At 45.1% G+C, this 22,854-nt stretch overlaps 1 protein-coding gene across 2 annotated transcripts in view; it reads left to right on the top strand.

Moving 5' to 3' along the window:
- MANBA (mannosidase beta) overlaps positions 1–22,854 on the top strand; it is a 64,048-nt gene that overhangs the window by 13,736 nt on the left and 27,458 nt on the right. The window contains exons 4-7 of one of the 2 annotated variants that reach the window (XM_028743519.2): positions 974–1,144; positions 7,479–7,602; positions 16,614–16,789; positions 20,926–21,036. In XM_028743519.2, coding sequence (XP_028599352.2) covers positions 974–1,144; positions 7,479–7,602; positions 16,614–16,789; positions 20,926–21,036 — 582 coding nt within the window. The remainder of the gene's footprint in view (positions 1–973; positions 1,145–7,478; positions 7,603–16,613; positions 16,790–20,925; positions 21,037–22,854) is intronic. The other variant, XM_028743523.2, reaches the window with a different exon arrangement.

Genomic DNA, 22,854 nt, shown 5'->3' with positions numbered 1-22,854 from the left:
AAAAATGTACATAAGTAATCAAAATGCATAGCAAGACCTCCATGCTCTTTTGAGTCTGTCTGGTGAGGATAACCAGGTCTCACAGTGGCCAAACTTTGCTGAGACTTGGAGAGGAGCTCATACCCATTTTGCTCCTCCCTTGTCCTTTTAACATAGTGCGACAGCTAAGCCAGAGTTGCAGATTGTGGTTAAGGAGGAGTCAGATGACACGCTGAGCCAAACTTTGGCTTGGCTTAGCTTAGCTTCTGTGCCACATTGTTCTAACAGGACCAGGAAAGAGCAAATTGGGTGCAAGGTCTTCTCTTGGAGCCAGCACGTTCGTGCAAGTCATGGTAAGTTATAGTTTGGCTTACAAGGTCATAGTGTACAAAGCCATTGTGTGTCATTGCACAATGCACTGCTAAGTAAAACCAGGTCAACACAACTTGAGACCCAATAGCTCAATGCAGCACATCAGCCTTGTGTTGTGGCTTCCAGGCAACTGGTCTGTTCTTGCAGTTTCAGGTGGTATATCAGTTTCTGAACAAGCCTCCATGCATGCCTGGTGGGGCTGAGGTTGGCTTGGTGGTTGGCTGCAAGTTGGCTGCAAGTTGTAAATGTATGGTAGGGTAAGGTTGGCTCTGATCATACCTTCACTTGCTTTCTTTGTTCAGAGGACTACTGTAGTTGTGTGAGCAACTCCCCATGACCTGCAGTCTCAGGGATCTCCGCAGCTGTTGGAACTTCCACAGTCTCTGAAGTACCATTTAGAGCTTTGAAGTTTTGCAGAAATGACCATAGCGGTGATTCCTGAGGACTCACTTCATAAATTTATTACATTGCTCACTCAGGTAGACTGCTCCTGTAAGTGAAGAAAGCAATGTTTGAGCCAGAGCCCAGGGTGACTGAATCAATGCCTCAAGGATGCTGCGTTTCAGATTCTTAAATATACAGAGTCTATAATGCATACTTTCCCCATCTTTCCCTGCTTCAGAGCTTTGATATTACCAATGTGATCAAGGAGGTCAATGCAATTCATGTTAATTTTGTCTCGGCTGTTTGGTATGCTGCAGAGCAGAGTAAAAATCACCAAGCATACAAGGTGCCTCCGGAATGCCCTCCACCTGTACAGAAAGGACAATGTCACGTTAACTTCATCAGAAAGGTAAATAGCTATGTGCATGAAATTATGTTAGAAATTATCCAGTTAGGAATTATGGTGATATAATCAAGGGAATCTTGAAACATGGGCCTTGTTAGGTAATTGGATCACCCCCTTAAAAAATATACAGTGGTGCCTCGCAAGACGAAATTAATTCGTTCCGCGAGTTTTGTCGTCTTGCGATTTTTTCCTTTTTGCGAAGCACGGTGTCGGGAAAGTTTTGGAAAAGCTTCAAAAACCTCAAAAAGCTAAAAAAACCTCAAAAAAGGCTACCACACTGCGTTCTATGAGTTGCTCCTCGAAGTCAAGTCGCAACTGTATTAACGGTGTTAAGAAAAAGGAAACAAACTTGCAAGACGTTTCCGTCTTGCAAAGCAAGCCCATAGGGAAAATCGTCTTGCGAAGCAGCTCAAAAAACAAAAAACCCTTTCGTCTAGCGAGTTTTTTGTCTTGCGAGGCATTCGTCTTGCGAGGTACCACTGTATATTTCTCACATATGGGGTGTGTGTATGTATATTTCTGTGTGTATACAATCACATTGCTGAGTAGAGGAATCTTGTAATATTTTAAAATGCAATGTAATGTATTGATACCAATATAAAACAGGAAGCAGCCTGATTAATTTTATTGAGAAATATATATACAGTCGTACCTTGGAAGTCGAACAGAATCCATTCCGGAAGTCCGTTCGACTTCCAAGACATTTGGAAACTAAAGCACGGCTTCTGATTGGCTGCAGGAAGCTCCTGCAGCCAATCGGAATCTGTGGAAGCCCCGTCGGACGCTCGGGTTCCAAAGAACGTTTGCAAACTGGAACACTCATTTCTGGGTTTGCGGCATTCGGGAGCCAAAACGTCTGAGTACCAAGGCGTTCAGGATCCAATCTACGACTGTATGTATAAACTTTTAAAAGCTGTTTTTATGCAAGTGTGGTAGCAAACAGACTAATAGCTAGAGAACACGTAAATTGTTATAAATAGGTGAGACCCCACCCTTTGGAAACTTGTCCCAGGCAATACTCCTTGGAATAGATGTTTCTGAGCAAGAAGGATCTAGGTGCAGGAGCAGCCAGCGTGGTTGCTGGATGACAGATGTCGCTGGTTGACAGGTTCCCTCATCCCTGACCATTGGCCGTGATGACTGGGCTGAAGGGGGCAGGAATCTAGTAACCCCTGGACCATGCTGGACCCGGCACCATGTTGGCAGCTTCACAGGAGAAGTTCCGGCTACAATTGTTCCCTGTGGCTGCATCCATCCAGGGAATTTAGCAAAGCGGGAGAGACCAGAGTTAGCTCTGAGAAGCGCCAGAATATGCTGGCAGGGTTACGAGGCATCTTAGCCAAGCAGCTTTCTGCGCGTTTGCTGTTTCTCATGTGCTGAGCTACTTACATTGTGCAGCTCTGACAGCTCTGGGAAGCATTAGCTAATAAGAAGCCGCATCTCATTAAGCTGTTGTGAAGGGGAGCTGGGTCTGTTTTGGACACATCAGCAGAAAGCTTTTAAGCACCGCAATAATGGGAGCCAGGAATTTAATACAAATTACTGTTGTGTTTTCCGCTCTGAGGTGATTGGACAGAGCAATCCTATGCATGTTTAAGTCCAGTAGCAAATGTGTTTTAGGGCCGCAGCTTTTGCGTTAAGAAGGAACATCTGCTATTTTGACTGTGATGTTATTTAAGCTGTTACACTTGAGATATAACATCCCTTATATGGTATCTTCTCTCTTGGCAATGATGAACCCTGTTAGTCAGGGGAAGGGAACATTGTAATTACAAATAAGACAGAAAGAAACTTGGTTGTGAATGTAACCTTATTATATAAATCAGGTGTGGGGAACCTGTGGTCTTCCAGATGTTGCTGAACATGGCCCATGGGAGTTGTAGTTCAGCGACATCAGCAGGGGCAAAGGTTCCCCATACAATATAAATGCTGCTATTAAATTAGATCAGAGGTGGGCAACTGGCAGCCCTTGGCCTCATCTCATGAGGGGTGGGGGGGTGGGAGAAGGGATGTGGCAGAATAATTCAGCCCTCAACAACCACAAGAAAAGGTTGCCCACGCCCAAATTGGATCTTTAAGTAGGCTGCGAAAAAGGAGCTGTTTCTGTAACAGCAGTTAGTTAAAACATGGCGGGGGTCATCGTTCTGCTCTAATCTAGAATGTTGCATCTCTCTTGGGTTGGTTAGAAATTGGTGCGGGGCTGAAAAACAACTTGCAACAGCTGTAGTCCTATTTTTAGAGCAGAAGATGCTGCGAGAGTGGCTTTGGCATAGTGCTGGGCTGTGCACATGTTTATGACAAGAACTTATTTTAAAAAAAGAGAGTTGGATCCTTGAAGGAAATTCGCTGTCATGCTGGAATATGGATTGAGATGTTTCCTCTGGGAGGTTTCCTCTTCGTGGTCCCCTCCCCATATCACACTTTTATCATAAGAACGTAAGAAGAGTCTGCTGAATCAGGCCAGTGGCCCATCTAGCCTCCCAGTGGCCAAGCAGATGCCCATGGGAAGCCCACAAACGACACAGGAGCACAACAGCAACTACACGTGCCTTTTGCAAGGAACGTGGGTCAACGCACATGCAAGAGTGGCCATAGCTCAGTGGTAGCATCAGGACCAGTTTTGCCATTAGGTAGAGTGAGATGACTACATCAGACAGCAGATACCAGGAGGTGAGCAGCAGTGGTGGCAAGATGTGGGAGAACATATGTGCCACGTGGCCTCCTCTAGCAGCCCCTAGGATAGCCTGTGGTCTTCGGATGCAGTGCAGGATGCTGCCCTGCTGCCAGTATTAAAATAATATTCTGGCACTATTCTGGTCAGCTTCCGTACCTAGAATTGAAAAGGGGCATAGCAACATAGGAAGCTGCCTCATCCCGAGTGAGTCCATGGGTCCATATAGATCAGTGTTGTCTGCACGGACTGGCAGCGTCTCTCCCAAGGTTTCAGATGGGGCATATCCAGCCCCATCTGGAGATGTTGGGGATTGAACCTGGAACCTGCTGCTATGCAAAGGAGATGCTCCATCACTTGACTATGAGTAGGGGAGCAAAGTTGAAAAAGAAAGGAGGCGTGTTGTGGCTGCACTGTGTCAGTATTTCAGCTGAGTGCTTTTGGGGAGGCAGTGTCCAATAGCATCCTGCTATGACATCATTGGACCAAGTTGGGTGACCCCTGCCCATGATACTGGCACACGGCCTGTTCAGTTGTGGGATTGAGCTGTGAGCCTCGTAGAACCTTTTATTGGCATCACATACAACATCCAAAACAAATCAATACAGAATTACCATTTCCCCAGTGGCACAAAACATTTGCTAAAAGAAAGGAGGCAGAGCAGTCTATCGTCACATCTCTTGGTCTCCTGGGAGATCAGACGTCTGCTGTGTATTTCAACGACAAAAAAGAGCTGTGAGCCATGTTATCTCCCTCCCATTCACAAATTACCACCTCTATTTATTTTACTTTTATTTAAAAAATATTTTTAACTGCTCTTCACCAAAAAGATTCCAGGGTGGTTACTGCCCTATCAATGAGATTTCTGGGGGAGTCTGTGTTAGTGGTCCCCCAAATGCATGGCATTTATCCATCAGAAGCTGGTGAGTGTCAGAGGAAAACTGGAGGACTTGCCCTTCATGGGAATCTGATGGATATAGATATATATTATTCTGGAAACTTTTTCTTAATGGCACTTGAAAGCTTGCTTCACACTTTTTATTTCTGAAATTGTAAAGTCTGCACACGATGACTTTATCACCTAATTTCCCCATGGAGAACATGCCATAATCACCATGTGCAGACTTCACAGTTAGTCTTTAAGGTGTCTTAAGTCTCTGGGTTGTATTCAGCTAAATTTTTCTCAGAGCAGAGCCATTTAAATTCATGAACTTAAGTTACCCTGAAACCTGTAAATTAGGTCTGAGATTGCCCTTGTCTCATCTTTAACAATAGCTTGTTCGGACCTGAAGAATGGCCGCCCATCAGTGTTAGTGGTGAAGTAAACAGATCTTTCCATTTTGAGAGGGCTGTTTTCTAAGAAATGAATGTCGCTAGTGTTAATAACCTAGAAATAGGTGCATTGCCTGGTTTACACTCCTTGTAACTTGATACGTTGGCAGGCAAGCCGATTCCCTGGGATACGGAGAAGGAGCTAGGCGAGTGCAGTGTGGGTTGCCAAAATTAGTAAGGCTCAGCTGCCAGTTATTAGGATTACAAATTTAGATCTGTAGGTCACTATGCAAAACTTTAACGAGATCTATTGTATGTACATCTCCAGGGTGGGGAGTTCTGAGGTCAAGTCAAGACATGTCTTCAAGCTGTGGTCAACAACTTGTTTTGCCCTAGACACCACCCTGGAAATCTTAACATGAACCAAAGCTAACTTTCATAGCTCAGTTGTATGCTATCCACATAGCTTGCATATCATTTTACTCAAAGCTGCTGGTGTATGTGGGACTGACTCTGTGATAACCTGATGCATTACCCAGCCATAGAGAAACTGCTTTCCATGGCTTCAGCTCATTCTGTCACAGTCATGCTCAATTTATTTATATACTGCATCTATTTATTTTTATTTGTTGTTATTGTTATTATTCACATTCATATTATTTTTATGTGCTTGCCATTTTTCCTCCAAGGTGCTCAAGATAGCATACATGGTTCTTCTCCCCCTGCTCATTTTGTCCTCAGAACGACCCTGTAAAATAGGCCAGGCTGAGAGACAGTGACTGTCCACACAGTGAGCTTTGTGACAGTGAGGATTTGAACCCAGCTCTCAAAAAAATCTAAACACAGTAATGATGCATATACAATACTGTTACATATAAAAATATAATATTGCTGCAATGTATTGCTAAAAACCCCGCAAGTGTTCATTTAACCAACAGGTCAAGTAAAAGTACCCAGTAACGTCGAGTCAAAAAATAGCCCCAAAGCAGATAGCATCAGTAATGAACATTCTCCCCCTCCTAGTCTTTTACATGTCAACCTAAAAGGCTGGAAAGTCTCCTTACAGTTCTTCCTCTGGGAGTAGCTCACCTGTGGAGTCTTCTAGGGTTGGAGGGTAGGGCAAGGCAGGTGGAAACAGCAATTTGCCTGGTGGCAAACACAGCCTCTCTTCTTGAAGTTGAGGAGCTGCAACCACATGGGTGTGGGTCAAAGATGTGGGCCTTTTCTACCTGGCCGTTCTCCTAGCTTCCAGCATGGTGTTGATCCAGTGGTATGAAACAGACTGTTTGCTGTTCTTAAGCAGTTTTGACATCTGAGCCTTACTGCAATGATATGGGATGAGGCCAGGGAATAGCATCTAGGAGGCCCTTACCTCTGGAACAAGTAGAACCTTCATCTGAACGTTGGAGCCTTCTGCTCGGGATTGCAGCCACTCCATTTTACAAACATATACATTTTAGGAATATCTAGGCAGGGTCAGGTTGGGGAAAGCTGCTTTAGAATCTTGTTTCCACACTTCAAAACGACCTTGACAGATTAGAGAACTGGGCCAAAACAAACAAGGTGAACTTTAACAGGGAGAAATGTAAAGTATTGCACTTGGGCAAAAAAAATGAGAGGCACAAATACAAGATGGGTGACACCTGGCTTGAGAGCAGTACATGTGAAAAGGATCTAGGAGTCTTGGTTGACCACAAACTTGACATGAGCCAACAGTGTGACGCGGCAGCTAAAAAAGCCAATGCAATTCTGGGCTGCATCAATAGGAGTATAGCATCTAGATCAAGGGAAGTAATAGTGCCACTGTATTCCGCTCTGGTCAGACCTCACCTGGAGTACTGTGTCCAGTTCTGGGCACCACAGTTCAAGAAGGACACTGACAAACTGGAACGTGTCCAGAGGAGGGCAACCAAAATGGTCAAATGTCTGGAAACGATGCCTTATGAGGAACGGCTAAGGGAGCTGGGCATGTTTAGCCTGGAGAAGAGGAGGTTAAGGGGTGATATGATAGCCATGTTCAAATATATAAAAGGATGTCACATAGAGGAGGGAGAAAGGTTGTTTTCTGCTGCTCCAGAGAAGCGGACACGGAGCAATGGATCCAAACTACAAGAAAGAAGATTCCGCCTAAACATTAGGAAGAACTTCCTGACAGTAAGAGCTGTTCGACAGTGGAATTTGCTGCCAAGGAGTGTGGTGGAGTCTCCTTCTTTGGAGGTCTTTAAGCAGAGACTTGACAACCATATGTCAGGAGTGCTCTGATGGTGTTTCCTGCTTGGCAGGGGGTTGGACTCGATGGCCCTTGTGGTCTATTCCAACTCTATGATTCTATGATTCCTCTGCATAGGAAAGCAACCTTTCTGTGAAGCAACCTGCCTTTGTGTTTAATTCCAGGAGCAGTGCTCATTTAGCTGGGACTGGGGCCCCTCTTTCCCTACTCAGGGCATTTGGAAGGATGTCAGGATTGAAGCATATAATCTTTGCCGCCTGCTTTATTTCTCGGTGACTCCTCAGTATGGTAAGTCTTGTTGTCCTTTAACTGTAGAATGAATCAGAAAAAAATTGATCCCGGAGGATGGAATCCTTCCACGTAATAAACAATGGTTGAAAGGTTTGCACTAGGTCCCCCCCCCCCCCAAAAGATACAAAAGCATAGATCAATAACACACTGGAGTAATTTCAGCATATGACACAGGGGCATCATCTGTTCTTTCCTAGTCCAGAAATCCTCTGCAAGACACATTATTCTTTCTCACTGCATCACGCTCTTCCTTGCATTCCCTACAATTGCATCTCTGTGCCATGAAGGGCGTGAATTTCCAGTCTTATTTATTTTGAAGCTCCTGAACAAATTTGTCCTCCCAATTTATTTATTTTTAATTTAAATACATTCTATCCTGCTGTTAACATGGGTCCCTTCCTATCCAGGGGATTGTTTGTGTCCACATCCACTTAGGTTGAGAAATATTGCTCTTTCAGGGCTCTCGGGCTGAGATTTTCCCTGCTCATTTCCAATTAACACTTCTCCCTCTCACCTCTGTTACATAGAAACGCGGCCACCATCTCTGCACTTTGTCTCCACCTTCTATTCTTTGTGCACCTTCTCTCATCTGGCTCCTCATGTCTGGAACAGATTCTTTTTCTCTTGTTTATCAGATCCTCTCCCCTATCTTGAAGGGTCCCTTTCCCCAGGGGTCCAATAGTTTGGTGAAGGTTTTTCTGATCTGTGCTCGTAGCAAACTACAGATAAGATTGGCTATCCTATGGCAGTCTTTTGAAGAAACAAAGGCCCCTGTAAATGCAGGGGCTGCATAGAACCAGGAAGTAGTAGTCTTTAGCTGCAGTAATTGGTCTGAAGCATTCTCTCGTGTAGTCACCCATTGGATTCCAGGAATCAAAACTGGGCTTCCCTTGCTACAGCTGCCAAAGGGCCAAAGCTTGGGGGTAGAGCACATGTTTTTGCATGCAAAAAGTCAGACAAAACACCTGGCATCTCCAGATAGGGCTGGGGAACACCTCTGTTTAAAACCCTAGAGAGGTGCTGCCAGTAAGTGTGGACACTAACCATCTGGATGAGGAACCTGTCACCCTCTGGATTTTCTGAAGAACAGCTCCCATTGTTCCGCTTGGAGTCAGTTGTAACTAAGCAGCATATAAAGCAAAAAATTCTGATCATTGGTCATGCCAACCTAGGCTGATAGTTGTTGTAGTCAACAGCATTTGGAGGGCCATCGTTCCTCCATTCTGCAGCTAGATGGACCTAACTCTGCGTAAGACTGCTTCTTAAGGTGAGTGGTGGTAGAGCCTTTGCTGTGGTGTGTCATGAGTAGGTATGAATTTCAGTTTCTTTGCTGCTTGTTTGCCCAATCCCAAATTCACTTCCCCACATTTATTCATCAGGTTGCAATTTTTTTAAAAAAAAGTCCTCCTGAAAATGTATCAGTACAGTATCTTAGTTCAAGTTAATCCAAATATACTTATTTTTGTATGTCATTTACCTAAACATAGGCATTTTTAAAAAGCATATTTCTTGCAATGTTTATATTTTCCCTAACATAAGGCATTCGGGTATGTTATTTTCCTTAATATAGGCATTTTACACTGGTGTATGCTGGAGAATTACACTGCAAAACTCAGAGAAGTGTGAATTTTGAAGGATGGCTTTGTTTTGGTTCTCATGTTGTTTTGGAATGCGCGAATCAAGGTTCACCTTTAAATGTATGCAGCCCTGAACAGGATGTGGTCTAAGACCCTCTTTTCTTATTTCTTTCCTGCTGAAGGAAGGGTGAACCAGAGAAGTTTTGCTGCCTGCCCTTCTGCCCCCTTGTCCTTGACATCTGTGACATTCTGTCTGTCACTTCGTTTCTGAAATGGATGTTGCTAGAGCTGAAAGGGCTCTCCATATCACTGGATTTCTCCCAGTGTTGAGATTTAAAGGTTTGGTGCAAAAGCAGCTGCATGACGATGGCTGTAACTTGAGAGGAGTTCCTATCGTGTGCTTGTCCTGAACTGAAGCCACCTAACCGGTTCCTGTTGCTGGTAATCACTTGTTTGTCGTCCATCTTGCACTGGGGTTGACTGGCTCAAAAGGACAAGTTGCTTTTCATTTTTTTTTTTTAAATAATTTTTATTAGTTTTCCAAACATATATTATACACAAACAACAAAACAAAACAAAACATACACACAAATAAACATGTATAATTTCATAAACTCATTTTCCTTCACCTTATTTCCCGGACTTCCCCATACCTCCCTTTTTCTGCATCCTTATTTTTCCCTTATATCAGCAACCCTTCATTTAATTAATTAATTTCATCTTCATTGTAATTCCCTTAAATTTGTGGTATACAGCTGCAATTCTCTGTTTCTTAACACCATAGCATCTCAGCACTCCTCAATATTACAACAATTTTTAAGATATATTTTAAATTTCTTCCAGTCTTCTTCCACTGTCTCACTCCCCTGGTCTCGGATTCTGCCGGTCATTTCTGCCATTCCCATGTAGTCAATCACCTTCGCTTGCCATTCTTCCAGAGTAGGTAGCTGCTGCGTCTTCCAATACTTTGCCAGAAGAATTCTTGCTGCTGTGGTAGCATACATAAAGAAAGTTCTGTCCTTCCTTGGCACCAATTGGCCCACCATGCCCAGGAGAAACGCCTCTGGTTTTTTAGAAAATGTCCATTTAAGGACCTTTTTAATTTCATTATAGATCATTTCCCAGTAGGCTTTAATCTTCGGGCAGGTCCACCAAAGGTGATAGAAAGTACCCTCAGTCTCATTACATTTCCAACATTTGTTATTGGGCAAATGGTAAATTTTTGCAAGTTTGACTGGGGTCATGTACCATCTATAGATCATTTTCATTATGTTTTCTCTTAAAGCATTACAAGCCGTAAATCTCACACCAGTGTTCCATAACCTTTCCCAGTCATCAAACATAATGTCATGACCTATATCTTGTGCCCATTTGATCATGACCGATTTTACTGTTTCATCTTGTGTATTCCATTGCTTTTCATAATGGGCATTGTCCCAACACGTCACACACAATCAATTCAGAAAGTTGATGGGGTGTTCCGTTGCTTTAAGAGAGCTAGGTATGAACTTGGGAAGTTCCTCATTCAAAGTTAATCTCGGTCCAAACTCACTGTGTGGACTTTCAGAAGCTAATCTATCTGAATAGGAACATGGGAAGCTGTCTTACTGTTGTATTCTTGTCTATACCTTAGCTTTGGGGGGCAAATGTGGCCCTCTAGATCTCTCTCTCGGGTCCTCAGGCCACCTCCCTCTCTAGTCCCACCCCACATTATCCCAGCTCCATACACTCCTTGAGTGCCTTTGCCTGACCGTAATGTCTCCTTGAACTAAGGTTTCTTGTTTTCTGGATGGAGTGTCATTTAGGGTTTTTTGGGGGGGGGTGTAGGTGGGCATTGTTGCAGTTTTGCTGCTAAATCATACAATCCAAAATAAAGATATAAAAAACAAGACAAAACTAGTCACAAACAATAAACAAAACATCACAAAGTACACAACCAGATTGAAAAACTTTCACCGTTTTTTTATACAGTGAAAGTTTTTCAATCTGGGTGTGTACTTTGTGACGTTTCATTTATTGTTTGCGACTAGTTTTGCCTTGTTTGTCGTTATGCAATTTTTCATATGTTGTAAGCTGCCTTGCACACGGTTTGAACTTTCAGAAAGGCGGCGTACACATAAATGGTTGGTTGATACATATATGGCAACTTTTGCATGCAAAGAAATACCATTTTTTTTGCTCTATAAGACTCACTTTTCCCCCTCCTAAAAAGTAAGGGGAAATGTGTGTGCGTCTTATGGAGTGAATGCAGGCTGCGCAGCTATCCCAGAAGCCAGAACAGCAAGAGGGATTGCTGCTTTCACTGCGCAGCGATCCCTCTTGCTGTTCTGGCTTCTGAGATTCAGAATATTTTTTTTCTTGTTTTCCTCCTCCAAAAACTAGGTGCGTCTTGTGGTCTGGTGCGTCTTATAGAGCGAAAAATATGGTAAATGTTTACAAGCAAATTACAGCCCCTTGCTGGCCCCCAATTTTTTATGTGGAGTTTTAATAATGAAAACATTACAGAGCTGATGTGCTGGAAGTTCCAAAGCACTCATAGGGAAATGTAACAGTGTATTGCAGCCTCCGTAAGCGCTCCTAAGTCCCAGTAACTTTAATTGGGAAAGTAAAGCTCTTGCTCTCCCATTGAAGTCAACTGGACCTAAATGTTCTAAACTAGGTGTAGAGTGTGCCCTTACTATTACTAAACCAGCCACTTTGCCTCTGGGTGATACTGGGAAGAGGGCAGTCTTTGAAGCTTCTGGAAATGGCTCTAGCCCTTTGCAGAAATTAACACAGCTGGAATTTCCATGGAATGCCAAGACAGCATCAGGAGTTGCTTAGTATGTAGCCTTCTAGCTCCACCTGTTGAGAACAAGGTATGCAGCCAGATACAGTTTCCCTTCAATCAGCTGGGGGTTCTTTTTTGGAGCTCAGCCTTGAGGCTGTGCTTATCCAGAAGAAAAAAAAAATCAAACTTGGAATACTGAACCTATTGATCTTTAAATCAGTCATGTGAATGCCATTTAAAGTGGTTCAGAGCTTTAATTTATTTATCCAGGTGGTCTAATACATCTTTTTTGCATAATCGGTACCTAATGGAAATATTCCTGCAGCTTGTTGATATTTCTTTTAACAAGAAAATATGATCACCTATTTGGGAGCTCACCCAAATAGGTGTTTCTGTACCTGCAGTATGTCCACCATCCCATCTATTGCCTCAATCTACTGCATGTTAAGACAAGGGGTAGTATGCATCTGAATTTTACTCAAGGGTAGACCTGCTGAAATTAATTTATCTAATTTAGCCATATTCCTTAATTTCATTGGGTGAGTTGAATGTGGGAACCATTTCTGGGACATGATCTGTGGCTTCGCACGTAAGACAAACTCAAGGAGACATGGATGTCTTTGTTGCATTTTCTCTGGGGGAAGAGGGACTGTATTTCTGCTGCTGTATTTCTCATACCAGTTATAAGAAATATAACTGGTTATATTTCTTATACCAGTTCAGCCATTCAGGCAATAATAAGGGCATCTGGCTTCCTGCATTTACTGCATTTATTGATATGCAGGATTCTCCTGTTATATGTCAAGGAGACAGCAAAGCGAAACTTTGGCAAGAGGCAGGTGGTTTATTCAAGCATAGTAGGAAGGCAGCCTCCCCTGGAGGTGTGGGTTCGTATCCCACTTCTGACACCAAGGGACGTGGGTGGCGCTGTGGGTTAAACCACAGAGCCTAGGACTTGCTGATCAGAAGGTCGGCGGTTCGAATCCCTGCGACAGGGTGAGCTCCCATTGCTCGGTCCCTGATACTGCCAACCTAGCAGTTCTAAAGCACATAAAAGTGCAAGTAGATAAAGAGGTACCGCTCCGGTGGGAAGGTAAACGGCGTTTCTGTGCGCTGCTCTGGTTCGCCAGAAGTGGCTTAGTCATGCTGGCCACATGACCCGGAAGAACTGTCTGCGGACAAACGCCGGCTCCCTTAGCCAATAAAGCGAGATGAGCGCTGCAACCCCAGAGTTGGTCACGACTGGGCCTAATAGTCAGGGGTCCCTTTACCTTTACCTTTTAGGAAGGTTGGAGGAGCCCTTTCTAGGAATACTCTTTGAGTGAGTCATGATTATTTGGGCTGGCAAATGCTCTGTGATCCAGCAGGAGACCACCTCTGATGTGCATGCTGATGCGGCGAGCACACTTGAGTGGCCAAAGAGAAACAACTGTAGACCCCATCAAATCCAGACACAATGGGTTCAATTCATTCCCCGGTCTCAATTCCACTCACTTCATAGGCCTACAGCACAGAAGAATTCCATGCATTTTCTCTGAATGAAGCATTTGTTCAACATGCAGAAATGGTTATTCTATCCAGAAATTGTGATCTTTCCCCAAAACAGCTGTGTTCGAATATAGATCAAATAAAAGCAAAATGTAACAGATGGGGAAAGCCCTTGGTAAACGACCGTGACACTCTTGTTTCTCCAGAGTCCTTGTTGTTACGAAATGGCTTTCTTGCAGCTGGTGGGAAAATATGTACCGTATTTTTCGCCCTATAGGACGCACCGGCCCATAGGACGCACCTAGATTTTTTGGGGGGGGGAATAAAGGGGAAAAAATATTCCTCCCCCAAGTGCGGGGCTGGAGCTTCTCCGAGCTTCCCCCAACACCAGCCCCCAGAACAGGCTGCCGCCCGCAAGCCTTGCAAGCCCAGCGGGACCTCCCTCCGGGCGCGCAAGGCTTGCGGACATCTGCCCGAAGCATGGGGCGTGCTCCACAGCACACCCCGTGCTTCGGGCTGCAGGCTGCCACCCCAAGCCTTGCGAGCCCGGCGGGACCTCCTGCCTGACGCGCAAGACTTGCGGACATCTGCCCGAAGAACGGGGCGTGCTCCACAGCACACCCCGTGCTTCGGGCTGCAGGCTGCTGCCCGCAAGCCTTGGGAGACCGGCGGGCACTCCCGCTGGGCTCCCAAGGCTTGCGGATAGCTTCCTTAAGCCTGGAGAGCGAGAGGGGTCGGTGCGCACCGACGCCTCTCGCTCTCCAGGCTTCAGCGAAAGCCTGCATTCGCCCCATAGGATGCACACACATTTCCCCTTCATTTTTGGAGGGGGAAAAGTGCGTCCTATAGGGCGAAAAATACGGTATCCCCAACCTGTTTTACCAGGGTTAACTTTGTGTCAGTGGTGCTACATAAGCAAAACTTCAAAAAACAAACAAACCTTATTGTCTATATACATTAAACTACCACCACTGTAGAATTTTGTGTTTGAACATCTTGATGTGTGTTAACAGACGTTCTAGACTTGAGGCCACCTGTGAAAGTATGGCTAGTTTTGTGCAGCAGTTTTTGAAGCGTGAGGCAGGCCTCCTTATTGAGTTAAAGCCAGTTGCTAGAGGAGCTGGAGTACCTGCCTGACCACTCCCTCTGTGTAAATGTTGGCTAGCAGGTAGGAAGGCTACCACACCTCATCATCACGTTTTATGTTCAATTGCTTCATTAAGAGAGGTCCTGTGCCCAGCCTAGTGACATTTTCAAGCCCTGAAACAAAAAGTCCAAATGATGCCATTCCCCAATGTGTGTGTATGTATGTATGTATGTATGTATGTATGTATAATCTCCTAAAAAAGATTTAGGAGAGAGTTGTGAAACTGGTGCCTTCATTAACTTATGAATTTGCAGCCGACCTAGTATTGCTCCAGCAACACTGGCCTAGTTACTTCACATTGTCTGTGATGGATGGGTGGGTGGGGTGGGTGTTGGACCAATGGATGGATGGGTGGGTGGTTGGGGGATATCCTGTTGGACCAATTCAACTTTGTGTTCATATAGAAATCAGGGTCAGAAAAGTAGCACTGCTACAGATGTTCCTGGGCTCTTGAGTCCAATCAGCCCTAGTTGACATGGTGAGGGATGGTGGGATTTGTGGTCCAACAACATCTGGTGGGTGACAGCATTCACATCCTTTACCTAGAGCAGGCTTCCTCAACCTCGGCCCTCCAGATGTTTTTGGCCTACAACTCCCATAATCCCTAGCTAACAGGACAAGTGGTCAGGGATGATGGGAATTGTAGTCTCAAACATCTGGAGGGCTGAGGTTGACCTCTCCATAGATTGATTTGGACTTGTGCAATGTGGTTTGGGACTGGAGGTGATTCCAGATATTTTACTTGAGCCTGAGGTGGAGTGGGGTTCCTTTGTCTTCTTTGCAGCTGTTCAGTGGTGGCTGATTAGGGATCCCTCCTGGAGAAATGAGGGCTCAGCAGCCGGCCACAAACGCTGGTTTCTGATGTTGGCCCAGCTCAGACCCTTCCTTACTTTTGTTGTCCGCATCTTTCCAAGCAACATTCACAATGACTATAACACTTTTTGTTTTATGTTCAAGCTGTCGAGAACAATTCCTGGTTTGCACAGGTCCAAACCAGACAAGGGTGATTGCATTTAACATGTCTAGTGTTTTTCTGCTAAAGAACAGCTATAAGTGGCGTGTGATTGGGACTGAGACCATGACATGCAGGACCCAATGAAAATAGCCTCCTCCTCAAAGCTCCTGTTCACTCTGGGAGATGAATGGCGCTCTCTTCTTGGGCTTAGCAGCAGCTTGGAGAAATATCTCATCGAGATCATGGTCTTCACTCTCTTCTCTGTGCATCAAGGACCTAATCCCTCTCCTGGCTGCTACTTAGAAGAAGAAAAAAGCTAGAAATTGAATAGCATGCCTAGTTTATTCCATAATCACCATCCCTTTGAGAAATTCTGAACCATCTTCATAATACAGCTGGCATAGGAAAATGTTAGTATGAGCCGGCTACCTCATGGGTTCATCTGTAGGAGCTTCTGTGGCAGTAGCAGTTGAGTAAATTTCTGTGACTAGCTTCTGGTTTCATATAACGTCTGACTGGTTGGTGCCCTTCAGATGTTGGAAGCCAACACCCATCAGCTCCAGCTAGCTTGACCAATGGTCAGAGATGATGCAGGTTGTAGTCCAGATGCATCTAGACCCGTGTTTCCCAAAATTGGGTCTCCAGCTGTTTTTGGACTACAACTCCCATCATTCTTGATCACTGGTGCTGCAAGCTAGGGATGATGGGAATTGTAGTCCAAAAATAGCTGGAGACCCAAGTTTGGGCAACACTGATCTAGAGAGACACAGGTTCCCCACCCCTGATCTACTACATTTATGTCTTGACCTTCCTGCAGGGAGCTCTGGGTGGGATGCATATTATCCTCTTTATCATCACAATTATATCCTCATGAAAACAACCCCGTGTGATGTGGATAGCAAGATGTGTCTTCCCTTTGGCTCCCTGTTGGTGTCATGTTGTTGTCTGGGGATTTGAACCCGGATCTCCCTAAGTGTGAAGACAGACATAACCTCCTAGATCACAGGTGACTAACGGTATGCGTCCAATCTGTCCGCTCAAAACAACCTTCTTTGTTTTTGTTTCGTTCAGTGCAAAACACTCAGCAGTGGAGTCTCAAAATAGAGCTGGATTTTGATGTCATCAGCTCAAAGCCAGTTGCTGCTCTCACGACTGTGAGCATTCCTGAGCTGCAGACGCAGCAGACATTCACAGTGGAGATTCGTCCTGGTGAAGGCAGCGCCGTGCTGCTCGTAAACATAAGTAAGGTGAGGGCAAGTTCTGCTGAATGCAAAACTATTTCCTCTGGTGTGAAAATCAATGCTGTGTATGGGTCTGCATCAATAAGGCCATAGATGTTACTCAACCACAAGGCCATAGATGTTACTCCTGCTGTTTTGCACACCCATATATGGGAAGTCTATGGGCACATTTCACGCAAGGGAATATACTGTGGTTTTCAGTGGGAGAATTAAGTGTGTGCTCCTATCCTTTTCATTAACTTAATTTGGCTTGACCTGTGTTGTCCACTTGTGGCACATCAACATCCTGAAAAGGAGGCAAGGAAGGAACTAAGACTTCTGGTTTTTATAAAAGTTTCCCTGTTTGGTTGCCTAGGCAAGATGGTGCTCACCATAGGTGACCAAATATGCAGCAGTAATGTGCAGTGCTGAACATACATTGGCCAGGTTTGCAAACTTTGGCTAACTGTGAGTGAACTTACAGCAGAGATTGCAGCTGCTTTGCTCCTTCCTCTGGTTCTACTGCTGCTGCTGCTGCAACACTTACCAAACTTTTTGTTTGCCTCACTCTAGACCAGGGGTCAGCAACCCGCGGCTCCGGAGCCGCATGTGGCTCTTTTACACCTTTGCCGCGGCTCCGGGGCGGATACTAGTGAGGGGAGGAGGCGCATTGTGCACCCCGACACTCCCCACTGTGGTGGGCGCTGTACTGGCTGTGACGTCGCATGGGTGCGGTGCATGCGTTAGTCACGCACCGTCCCGACGTCACCTTCCCGCCCGCCCGCTACATTGTAAGGGGCATGTACGCTGGTCACTGCATTGAAAGGGGGCATGTACGCTAGTCACAGTTTTGAAGGGGAGTGAAGAACACACACACAAAAAGGTAACTTGTTAATTTAACATTTATTTCTATGAGGAGGAATAATTCTGAGGGGTCAAACAAAGAAATAATAAAAAAGTGACAAAAAAGTTATTTTTATAATGACGAGTTTTGCGGCTCCCAGTTATTTTCCTTCGGAAACGGGTCCAAGTGGCTCTTTTTGTCTTAAAGGTTGCAGACCCCTGCTCTAGACAAACCATCAGCTGTGGCCAAGGTTTGTTCTTGGCTTAACACTCATTATTTGTATTGGTGGATGTGGGGCATGGAATGGGTACCTGAGACATGGAATCCCAATGTTGGGGCTCCCCTGAAGGTATATAAGGAATCAAATAGTTCTTAAGGAATTTATACGAGTATTTCTTAACCACAGCTCATTCAAAAAGAAAATGGTGTTGTGCAATACAAGCATCAAGATGTCATGTAATTGTAAAATACAAAACAAATGACCAGCACTGAATCAAATTAACTCTATATAAATGCTTGAGCAATGACAAACCTAGACAGCATCTTAAAAAGCAGACACATCACCTCGCTGACAAAGGTCCGTATAGTTAAAGCTATGGTTTTCCCAGTAGTGATGTATGGAAGTGAGAGCTGGACCATAAAGAAGGCTGATCGCCGAAGAATTGATGCTTTTGAATTATGGTGCTGGAGGAGACTCTTGAGAGTCCCAAGGACTGCAAGAAGATCAAACCTCTCCATTCTGAAGGAAATCAGCCCTGAGTGCTCACTGGAAGGACAGATCCTGAAGCTGAGGCTCCAATACTTTGGCCACCTCATGAGAAGAGAAGACTCCCTAAGGAAAAGACCCTGATGTTGGGAAAGATTGAGGGCACAAGGCGAAGGGGACGACAGAGGACGCGATGGTTGGACTCGAAGCTACGAACATGAGTTTGACCAAACTGCGGGAGGCAGTGGAATACAGGAGTGCCTGGCGTGCTCTGGTCCATGGGATCACGAAGGGTCGGACATGACTAAACGACTAAACAACAACAACATAAATGCTTGATGAAACAGAAATGTTTTAGTAGGTAGTGAAACAGAAGAATCGTGGGTGCCCAGACTCAAGTTGCCTTATAAATTAATACAAGAACCTTGTAGGTCAGTAACCAGTCAGGTCAGTAGCACATAGACAGCCAGTGCAAGCTTTTATTAAGCACTGGACTTGCTCTGAATTGAAAGGAGGACTTCAAACGTCGTTCTTTGTGCAGCTGCCCCTACACATGGCTCCAGAGCTTGCCACAGGTGATGAGTAAAAAAACCCCCAACCGAAACAAAACCTTGTGATTATTGCTAATTTCTAAATAATAATTTTGAAGGCACAAATGCAAGGGTAAGTGGAGAAGTCGGTTAACTCAATAAGCCGGGAGTGGGGAAACTATGCCCCTGCTCCCGATATGTTATCCTTGCCCATTGGCTGATGGGAGTTGGAGTCCAATGAGGGCCACAGGTCCCTTACACCTTCAAAAAGCCATGAGCCTTGAACCCTGATCTCCCACCCAAGAACTCAGAACCGCTTGCCCATGGTTCTTGGATGGGCTGTAGCACCCTAGTAACACTGTGTGTGTTTTTCAGCTTCCCTGCCCCATGGCAGATTATCTTTCCTGGCCCCATGATCTTGCATTCTGATTAGAAAGCAATCAAGAGTTGTGTGTGTGTGTGTGTGTGTGTGTGTGTGTGGACTGAAGGCAGCCTCGAGTCCTTAATTTATGTTGTTGGATTGCGTTCTATGTATTAAAACAGTAGGAAATGTACCACTGAAGCTGCAAAAGTCATCTCTGGGCAGTGTTTCAAAGCTGAAGCTGTGAGAGCTGACTGCAGCCTTCTTAAAAAATGTGTAATTCCCACCCCACCCCCCACCAAAATTGAGTGCACATAGTGTTTTCCAGCTAAGAAATAGCAAATGGGTGAGTGGGGATATGACATCACTGCCAGCCAATGAATACCCTCCCGCAGTGCCTTTGCTTCTAAAGCTATTCTGCATTTCACATAGCACGGTGGAAGATGCATATTAATAATGCTTCGTTCCCTGCGCTAGGAATTCATGGGCATTTTGCATGCTGCCGTTGGAAGTAATTCCAGAGAATGAAAGGTGGAACATTAGGGGCTCAGCTATGTAATCATGCCTTGGTAACAGGCATGACAAATCATATTGTTAAATTGTTTCCTCTGTACTTGCTTTCTCTTTGTGAAATGCTCACTTGATGCATTAACGTGTCCAACACTGATCCATCTGTTTTGATGTTTGCGCACCCTTACTACCTTTCAGACATTTTTCTGTACCCAGTAATTGACGAAAATTGTGCACCAGCATTTGTTTTATGCGAACAGTGAGCTATCGCTGCTGTCTGAAAATAAGCGGCTTATTTTACTTAGATAGAAATGGAGCAGCAGAAAGACAACCAAATTGTGAAAACTCAACAGTAATTTTTTATAGAATCGTGTAGTATGCTAATAAAACCGGGTGGGGCTGATTCCCTTGTGAAAGGTTCAGATACAGTATATTGCTTCTGGATGCACTGAGGAGGATGTCTGTTCAAGCCCCATTGAAAATGACCCACTGGAATGAATGGGAGCTTTGCAAGTCAATGCCTTTTGCGCAGCATGCCTGGAACAGTGACCTACAAAACAAAGTGCAATTTTCATGCTAAAAACGCTCTGTAAATGATTGCCGGCGGTGACAGAAGTGGGAACCAACAATAACGTGTTGCAGTGTATCTTCAGCCTCACATAGAAATGCTCCTGTTCCATGTTCCATGTTTCCTACATTGTTTGGGGCTTGAAGAGCACACATCTCCCCCCAGCCTAGAACTCTTGCTCTAACATGCTAAGGGCTCAAGGTCAGGGCTAGCTGCTTGCCTTGAATCTGAGCATTGTATTGCTTTACATGGCTTGGGTGGGTGCTGGGAAGAATAATGTGGGGAGAACATCTTTTATAACTCCATGGTGCAGACCCACTAATTAGTGGTGCAGACCACTAATGGCCGATGCATTGGACAGAGCCCCCCTCTGGACACTGGTATCATTGCAGCTTACCTGGAGAAGGCTGGGGCGGTGTAGGTTGGCAGCAAGGGCAGGGCTGTGAGTGCGAATTTCTGTCTGCTCCAGATAAGCTCTTGCCTCCCATTGATGGCTCTTGGCTTGCTATTTGAAGAAAACTTACTTAAGCGCTTCGTGCTATCAACATAATCTTTTCTGGACTCTTTAAATTTTAATTTCATTTGCTTCTTTTCTTTTCTTTTCTTTTCTTTTCTTTTCTTTTCTTTTCTTTTCTTTTAAAAAGGCTGCAGCACCGGAGACTTGGTGGCCAAGAGGACATGGGAACCAGACTGGGTACAACATGACAACTACATTCATTGCAGAGGGAGGTTGCAAGATTGAGAAGCATTCTAAGGTATGTCAAGTCTGGAACACAGGAAGCTCGCTTATGCTGAGTCTGACCATTGGTCTGTCTAGCACACTAGGCACAACTGGCAGCAGCTCTGCAGAGGCTCCAAGTGGCCACCAAAGCACATTCCTAGCACTCACTGGGGTGGAAACTCTCTAGGTCAGGGGTAGGCAACTGTCAGGGAACTGGCATCAGAGACACGGGAGAAGGAGAGGGTCTCAGATTCTGCAGGTGAAGGTCCTAGCACAAGGGGGAGACTCAGCTTGGTGGAAGGGGAAGGAAATATGCGTGACACCAAGAGTCCAGGAGAGCAATGGGAAGAGGAGGTGGAAGGGCTCCGGGATTCTTCCCTGGAAGTCAGTGAAGAGAGCCCAGGCACTCCGCTACCCACGCCCACCCTGCGCAGGAGACTCCCGCGCAATGAGAGGCGGAGACGATTAGGTGTCAAACAGCTTTTATGCTGGCAGAGGTTTAAGAAACGCCCACAGACAGATTCTGCCAGTGACTGAGGCAGTCAAGCGGAGATGGGCTGTGCAGTCCGAAGGGTTTAACCAGGCAACCAAGCACCCAAACGGGGTCGGCTTACGCACGAGTAACTCCAAACCACTACAGCAACCTAAGGCCCATGGGCTGGATGTGGCCCAGTCGCCTTCTAAATCCAGCCCGTGGATGGTCCGGGAATCAGCATGTTTTTACATGAGTAGAATGCGTACTTTTATTTAAAATGCATCTCTGGGTTATTTCTGGGCCATAGGAATTCGTTAATCCCCCCCAAAAAAATATAGTCTGGCCCACCACATGGTCTGAGGGACGGTGGACCGGCCCACAGCTGAAAAAGGTTGCTGACCACTGCTCTATGGGATCAGGCCAGTTAATGTGATAAGCAAACACTACAGCCCCCACATGGAGCTCCTCCACCTGGAAGCGGTTTTCAGCAGGCTTGAAGACTGTAATGCTTGTATTAGGTCTGAAACAGGCCCTCCCTGAAGTCCAGAGGATCCCAGGCTGAAAAAAAGAGGGAGTAAAAGAACTATGAGGGTAATCTGACATGGCAATAATTTTGTGTGTTTTGCTGTGTTATCATGCATCCCATAAAATATTTTTTTTTAAAGAAGAGAGCTGGAGAATCTAGGGCTGCTTCCAGCTTTTGAGCCCACTAGCCATAATAAAATAAATAAACGATGGCACATGGAAACAAAACAAGACATTAAAAAAAATGTGGGACTTAATGTTAGTATCCCCCCCCCCTTTAACAAATGCTTTTCTAGCATTTTTTCCCCTGTGCAAATGCTCTGGTTATTAAGGGAAAGAATCTATCTTTGTTGCAATATTGCGGACTGTTTAAGATGATGCAATCTTTTACTAAATATCACCTCTCATGTGCTTAAATTTGCAGCTCTAAGCTGCTAGCCATGATGGCTGTGCTCTGCCTCTTCAATTGGAATAGCAGTTGCTGGAAATCACAAGAGGGGTCCTCCTTGTGGGTTTCCTGCAGGCATCTTGTTGGGCCACTGTGAGAACAGGACTCCTGATTAGTTGGGCCATTGGCCTGATTGAGCAGGCTCTTCATATGGTCTTAAGAGTGTGTCACATTTTGGTCCAATGTGCATAAAAGCAGGTTGCAAAACGTATCAAATGCCACCCCCCCCCATAAGTGTCTAAATCTGAGGCCCCTTTTGAGCTTGAGGCTCAGGTGAAACAGCCCTCCTGCCCACCCCACTCTGATTAGCCCTGATCTTAAAATATCAGAAGATGGCACAAACTATTCTACTGGCAGTTAGCTGTCCTTTCTGTGTAGCACCTGCACTGCCAGTCAGACTTGAA

Source organism: Podarcis muralis, chromosome 9 (genome assembly GCF_964188315.1).
Source record: "Podarcis muralis chromosome 9, rPodMur119.hap1.1, whole genome shotgun sequence".
In the NCBI taxonomy this organism is placed as follows: domain Eukaryota; kingdom Metazoa; phylum Chordata; class Lepidosauria; order Squamata; family Lacertidae; genus Podarcis; species Podarcis muralis.
Note: the sequence above shows the minus strand (reverse complement) of the source record. Positions and strands in the feature narration are given on the sequence as shown.